The following is a 7,256-nucleotide window of genomic DNA, read 5'->3' as shown; positions in this document are numbered from 1 at the left end:
ATCTTAGTTTTCTTCGTATGCAAGTTTTCTGTTTACGTGAGTGCTACGGCCTTTATTTTAGACTCCCCTTCAAAGGCTCCTTGTTATATAATCCCGTTCAACTATTATTATGTATAATTTTACTTTTAGAGGTCGTAATACCTTGCCACCTCAGTTTTATGACTTAAGCATAAGACTTTGGGTGGTAGGGTGTTACAAGTTTTATTTTTGGCCTAAAGTGTCGCAAAAACGTCGAAATTCAACTGCTTTGAGCTCAAATCTCTCTAACTCCTTAGGCGTGATCCATGGGTACTTCAAGAGGAGTTCTCTATACATGAAGGAGAGTAGACATTCATCATATCTATTGTTTTAAAAATAGAAAAATAAAAGAGAAAGAACAAGAGTTTACCTAGCCGAAATTTTGGTATAAACGCAAGAATTAGCGAAAATGGGCAATAGTTTGTGCTTGTATTGTTTGAGTCCTTGAAGAACGCATGAAGAATAATGGAAGAAGAGTTGAAATAGGGGCTGAGGTATAGAGAAAAAATGCAAGAATTTCTCTGTTTCTCTCTCAAGAATTCGGTCAAAAGAGTGTAAAAATGTGTGAAGTATTTTGTGAATTTTGTGGCCAATGCTTCCTTAAATAAAAAATCAAAGTCTTGCTGAATTTATGGTGGTAAAAGTGGCCGAAATTTTTGTGGTCAAGGGCTGGGTTTCAATGAATAAGGGGCGTGAAAACGAGAAAGTTTGGTCATTGCTTTCATGTCGAGCTTATCCGCAATTAACCATAGTTATTTACCCGAGGTTAAGAAACACAGCAGAGAGGGGTGAAAGGCTGAGATAGTCTCGGCCTAGAGACTGAGAATGAGAGACAAGTTACATGGGTGGCAAGTAAGAAGATTTAAGGTCTCTATGAGTCGTTTGCGGAATACTAGTCAGAAATTCAGTTCAGAGTAAATTTTATCATGTGGTAAAATAATTAATAGCTAAGATTTATTCTTAAAGAAATATATCATGAATAGATGGCTAATATAAATCTTAAGACACATTTAGTTGGGTAGAAATTATTTTGACCACTAATTATGAGGTTTTCGGTTACTAGAGTTTTTCTTGACGCACGCAAAACCGTCACTAAAAGTGAATTTCCGGCTCAAAAAGTCTTTGGTGAGGAAAATAAATTAATGGTAAGCTAATATTTATTATTTACTAGTCAAACTTGACTTAGAGAGATTAATTACCTTCATAAAGTCAATTTTGACCTTATTAATGACCTTTTTCTATTTAATTTTTTTCTTTATTTTTTTCACCATTGGGCCAGCCTCACTATTTCTAATTGGGCCGTGGTTCGAAATTTCGTGGAATAATTTAAAAAAAAAATAGTTAGAAAAGTATGTTTTTCGAAAATCGAGTTCTTACACGTTTGCTTATTTATCTTTGAAAATGCATCTGTTGTGGTTCTGAGATTCTTGGGATCAGTACCGAAGTGTATCGAGGATCTTTTGCTTCAGTAGTTCAATCGTCTTTGACCAGGTGGTTCCGAGGTATAACGTCAGTTCCAAATTTAGGGTACGGAGCAATATATATCCATTAAATAGGCCAGTCTAGTAGACTTAGTATAAATTAGATACACCTAAAATCTCATATAACAGCTCGGTGTATTTTCATCCTCTAATTACATATGATAAATTAATCGACTATGTTATGTGTATATTAAAATTAACCATCAAAGTCATTCATTAATATAAAATATATGTTAACATATAAATACATATTAAAAATAAATTAAAATACACATGTATTTATACATAAATATATTAGTGATAATTTTAGTGATACATTTAATTTAATGCATAAATAATATTTTTGTAAATTAATATTATGCAGATAAAGGTTGACACAAATTATTTTAATATAAATTTATAATAGATTAAAAAAATTGAAACAAGAGTAAATGGTTTTGTGTGAAGTCAGAAGTTAGAAATGAAGTGAGTGAGACTGGTGGTCTGTTGAGTTGAGAGGTGAGGGAGACATAACAGACAACATAAAGTTTTAAAATGTCTTATGTTAAAATGTTCAAGTCCAACACAAATCTAAAGTAATATTCGATTAAAAAATTAATATATTACACTAAATGAAATAACTATCGAATAATTATAATTTTGTTTGAATTTTACAATATCCTACAATAATGACAGATATATTAGTTCAAAATAATTTATATTTTTCTCTATTTCAAGATATAACAAAACTTTTACTAAAAGAAGATAGGATACAATTTAGTATTACACTTTATACATAAAACACTATTGTATATAATTACTCATGATGCCTATAAAAAAAGAAGATAAACCAAAAAGACGAAGTAGAAGACGCACAACAGTCTAAATCTATATTTCATCACTCAATAATTATTAGGTGCTATTGGTGCAAATTATAACCCTTGTACTAATATATTAATTGAACCATATATTTTAATCTACTTATAACAAAGTTTTGAAAATCGGTTCAAATCGATTGGTCGGACCGTAAAATAGTGAACAAGACGGTTCGGTTAGAAGTCACAACTCACAACCGTTAAATTCAAAAATATTATTGAACCGTTGAACTGGTCGGTCAAACCGAACCGAAACCCGATTAGTTTTCAAAAATTTTCATCAAACGACGTCGTTTTGTTCACGGTGAAAAACCATAACTCTACGAACACGAACCTCTTCATCAAAGTCCAAACGAAGCATCCTGCCACTCTCTCACTCACGCGACACTCCTCCTCCCTCTCCAACTAGAGCTCCTCCCTCACTCCCACACCTGCTCCGTCCAGCTACCGCCCTGCCACTACCGCCGTCGAAGCCACCACCTTGCTCGAAGCCTGTCGTCTCCGCCGCTGTTCAAACTTTGAAGTCATCGTCGGTGCTGCAACTAGTCTCACCTCATTCTTCCATCCCGCAACCACTGTCCCGCTGCGCCGTCTCTATTCCACCGCGTCAGCCCCCCGTCGTGCTCCTTATCCTGCTATATGCTCTCTCTCAAAGGATCTAGTCCGTTTCTTAATTGATTGAGCAGGTAAGTACATTCATCTTTCCCCTTGACTAAGCCCGGTCGAGTTAGATTTTCTACATCGATACTACAAAACTTGCTCTCTTTAGAATTTTTTTTTCAAAACTGTAATTGTTATTTTAACTTTTAATTGGTTAGTTAATCTATGATTTTTCATGTTGCTTCTTCAATTGTTGTTATCATTAGTCATTACTGTGATTTAGGATTGTGGATAATCTTAAATATTGATTCTGATATGCTGCAGCGTCCTCTCTTTGCTTCTGCCTCTTCTCTGCCTCGACCTCCTTTCTCTTCTGCTGCGTCGCCTCTCTTTTCTGCTCCACTGCCGCCTTCTCTTCGCCTCTCTGCTTCGCTTCCTCCTCCTTTCCGACCCACTGCTCCGTCGTCGCCTCCTCCTCTCCGCCGGTGTGCTCCACTTTCCTACCATTGCTTTTTTTTCTTCGGCTACTTTTTTAATTTTTATTGTTGATTGATGTGTTATTGTTAATCAAGTGCCAATGTTGCTACTGTTATAGTTGAAATTATGCTATTTATTTGTTGTTCTTCCTGATTGTTAATCAATTTTCTAATGAAATTATTGATAAAATTGATCCCGTTGTTAATCAATTAAGTTATAGTTTTAATTTTTATGTAAGGTTTATGTTCAATCTCATCGATGATGATTGATATTAAAGTATAATATTAGTTTTGTGTTACGACACAACTAATATTGGGCTGTACATTAAAATTTCTTAGAAATATAAATAAGAGTATTGAGTATTGTTCTAAAAACGAACCTGTCCGACCGATTTAACCCGATAAATTAGAAACCAATCAGAAAGCTGATCCGGTTAAATTTGAAAACCGTCTAAAAAAAACTAAAAAATCGGTCGAACTGGCTAGCTCCCAGCCACCTCAGTCTCTGCCGCCACTGCAGCCAAGCAGCCCCCGCAGCTCCCTGCAACCCCCACAGCCACGTAGTCCCGCAGCGGTGCAGCCACCACAACCACGCAGCCTCCACCGCCACCGTAGGAAGATCCGTCGCCGTCGTAGGAAGCTGTGTCGCCGTGATTGGAAGCTCCCTCGCCACAGGGATCCTTGGGAAGAAATGTCCGTCAGCAATCGGGATTACCGCGCTGAAGGCGATTACCACAATACGACGTGTGTCGTTTTTTGCTGGACAACTGTTGGGACCGTGAGATGGCAGCTCTAACTGTGCCAACAGTCGTCCAGCAAAAAACGAGGCACGACGTATTGATCAGCACGGTAATTGCGATTGTTGACGGACATTTCTACCTAGGGATCGCTGTGGCCATCAGTCTATCACGATCTGCTTCATCATCAGGATCACCTTTGCGATTTGGATCTTCGGAATCGCTGGATAGATCGCCAGAATTGCACATTGCAGTGATGATGAAGCTTATGATTGAAGAGGCGAAGAAAAACAAGATAGAACGGAGAGAATTGAACGGAGACATTTTCTGACCAGAGAAGAAATGACTCACTTTGTTATTTATTCCAATCTGAGAAGAGATTTGGGATATTATTATATTCCATCCTTTGAAGAAGACTGATCCCTTGAATCTCTATGAGTCCCTTCGCAGTTACTTTGTCCTCAAATACTCTGACAGCGTGGCAAAGAGAGTAGGCCTTCTCGAAATGCTACACAAATTGCTCAATGACCTTTCGCTACCCCTTCGCCGTGACTGCCTCATCCGTTATTTCAAATGCCTTTGCATGATTATTGAGCCTGTCTTCCCTGTGAATGCCTCACCCAACCCACCTATCTTTGTTTGGTACAATGCCATCATCCCTCAACAGTACTCTTCTCAGCATAACATCCATTTGGAGAAGGCCTCTGTTCTCTTCAACCTGGGAGCCCTCTGCACTCACATTGCTCTCTCCTGCGATCAATATGATAAACAATCAGTTTCGCGACTTGAAATCAAAGTTTCCTCGTCCCCAATCTGATGAATCATCTACCTTTTCAGTTGATCTTTTCTTATTACAAATGATTGATGTCCATCTTGATTTGTTAAATTGTTTGATTGAGATGATGCAGGCTTTCTCAGCTTATAATTCGTTGACATATGAGCTTTTAGCTTATGATCTAAGTGATGTCACTGAACAATTTCTTTTAGGGTATTGTAAGGCTTACTCCATGCTTCAAGGGTTATGTGAAGCACCACCATGCTTGGACCTTCTCTCTGAGGTTAGCCCTTTCAAGATTAAGGATGGGAATCTTGTGGCCAATGCAACCTTAGAGGCACCAAATTCGGCATTGGAAAAAAGCTTTAGGAATTAACTTTTTTACTTTGTTGGTTTATGCTAGAACTTTGATCTTGTAGTTATTGCGGGTTATTGTTGCATATCGGTAAATTGAACTTATTCAGTGTTTCCAATTTCCATCAATGCCTAATAATTTTAAACAAGCAAATAATATTGTTTCATTTAGAATGAACAACTGCTTTGAAAAGATGTGAATGAACTTGTTTCCTCTTCAGAAAAGGATATCATCGGCCAGCTATATGTTGAGCATGCTGGGGTATGTATATGTAAATGTAAAAGGTGCTCCAGCATTGTTTGTTTCATTGTTTAGTTTTTGTTTCTTTCAGTACTACATTCTGACTAATTTTACTGTTGAAAAAAATGGGTTTTGCTAGTAATAAGAGTTTCTATGATACTCTGGTTAATTATGGCATGAGAAAGTTAATGATTAGGGATACTTAATACGGTGCTTGGATATTTTGTTAGGTGCATGTTTTGGTGTCTAGGAAATTCCTTGAATCAATTGAGAAGATTGTTATTAGCCAACGTCCTATGTGGCGAGTCGATGCTGCCCAGATTGATAAACAATGTGATTTTGGTCTTCTTATGTCTGATCATTCTGTGTTCCCTCATGATACTGGATTTTTTTTCTCCCCTATTTCGGTTAATTTGTTGAAAATAAAAAAAAAATGAAGTATTAGAATTTAGAACAATATAACATTATCTTGCTGAGAAGATATTTGTACATAGGCTTATCACCAATTTGAAATTCTGTTCCTTGTTTTCATTTCAGATAGCCCTCCATTTCTGTTGAGATAAAGGCATGATTTCCACTATGTTCATATATTATTATTCTTCGGTTCAATCTTTTCCCACTAATCTAGCTGCTTTTTCATTTTTCGCCCCTTGTTTTACCCTGCTTGTAACAATTTAAACTACTTTTTTAAAAAATGCAGCACAAATGGGGATTTCTTCCTCAATCTGAAGGAAATGCTATCAAAACGAGAGTAACTTGATTTGAAATGCATCAAGCTCTGAAGTTGCATCAAGGCGCGGTATAGCACACAAAAGTTTAACTTTTCATGGTGATTTAGGACTCAATGCTATTTCCTTTTTTTGGTTTTAAGTTAAAAATATGCTTGCAGATATCAGAGCTAAGTCAATACAATCCACTTGATCTATTCTCCGGATCTAAAGAGAGGATTCATAAGGCTACCAAGGATCTCTTTATTACTCCTCAGAACAATTTTCATACTCGGAGGACTGGGAGGTGGCACAAGGAAAACAGATTCGCATTTGGCTCAAGCATTTGAGGAAAGGCTGAAGTCTGTCATTGAAGCCGATCAAGGTCATTGTACGGAGAACTTGTTTACGCCCGTTGCTGAGACCATACACAAATCAAGAGTCCTTGATCTGCTCCTTGAGGTTCAGAAGCTCGACAATTTCGACATAGAAGGAGCCATCCATGCATATTATAACATTACTTCTCGACATAGAATGAATAAAATGCATATTATAACATATTATAAGTGATTTGATCCTTGTTTAGGTGTATTTTATCGACCTTGATTTGAAGTGATTGAATAAAATGAAAGAATATTATGAGTTAGATAAGAAAATAGTGAGCTGTTATAAACAAAGGATGAACATGGATCATCAAGAAAGAAACGAAGTTATTAACAAAATGGATCAAGAAGTAACAAATGTGCAGGGAACTTCTTGAGACAGCATATTGAGAAATCTTTTTTTACATGCATACACTTAGGATTGGATCATATTTTTTTGGGCCTCGCTACACATACAAGCAAATAACGCATACAATCCTTATAAGTTGGCCCAACTCAGGTTTAATCCACGCGCACTCCCTCCCTTTAAATGGAGCGTCAATTTTACGCGCGTCACTCGAACGATTACGCTTCGAAAAAACCGCTCGTTATGGCTCACTCTTCCTCTTCTCCTTCAAAGATAACACAAAT

General features: G+C 36.9%; 1 protein-coding gene across 3 annotated transcripts; it reads left to right on the top strand.

The window, feature by feature from the left end:
- Positions 1 to 3,917: 3,917 nt before the first annotated feature.
- Positions 3,918 to 6,933, top strand: LOC107495814 (uncharacterized). 3 transcript variants are annotated; one of them, XR_008010482.1, is made up of 3 exons: positions 3,918 to 5,224; positions 6,237 to 6,335; positions 6,426 to 6,933. XR_008010482.1 is itself a non-coding variant. In XM_052262789.1 (2 exons), the coding sequence occupies exons 1-2, from the start codon at positions 4,778 to 4,780 to the stop codon at positions 5,971 to 5,973; spliced, it is 654 nt and encodes a 217-aa protein (XP_052118749.1). In that variant the 5' UTR covers positions 3,918 to 4,777; the 3' UTR covers positions 5,974 to 6,373. The 3 variants fall into 3 exon arrangements, 2 of the variants coding, with proteins under 2 accessions (XP_052118749.1, XP_052118750.1); XM_052262789.1 differs by lacking the exon at positions 6,426 to 6,933 and having other exon boundaries at positions 5,767 to 6,373; XM_052262790.1 differs by lacking the exon at positions 6,426 to 6,933 and having other exon boundaries at positions 6,237 to 6,369.
- The last annotated feature ends 323 nt before the right edge of the window (positions 6,934 to 7,256 follow it).

Source organism: Arachis duranensis, chromosome 6 (genome assembly GCF_000817695.3).
Source record: "Arachis duranensis cultivar V14167 chromosome 6, aradu.V14167.gnm2.J7QH, whole genome shotgun sequence".
Classification (NCBI taxonomy): Eukaryota; Viridiplantae; Streptophyta; class Magnoliopsida; order Fabales; family Fabaceae; genus Arachis; species Arachis duranensis.
This window is presented reverse-complemented; position numbering and strand designations above follow the sequence as displayed.

Coding starts and splice junctions, on each gene's coding strand:
- LOC107495814 (XM_052262789.1), top strand. CDS start 4,778: ATGCCTCACCCAACCCACCTATCTTTGTTTGGTACAATGCCATCATCC. Junction 5,225..5,766: donor GCTTGGACCTTCTCTCTGAG/GTTAGCCCTTTC, acceptor ATATTTTGTTAG/GTGCATGTTTTGGTGTCTAG.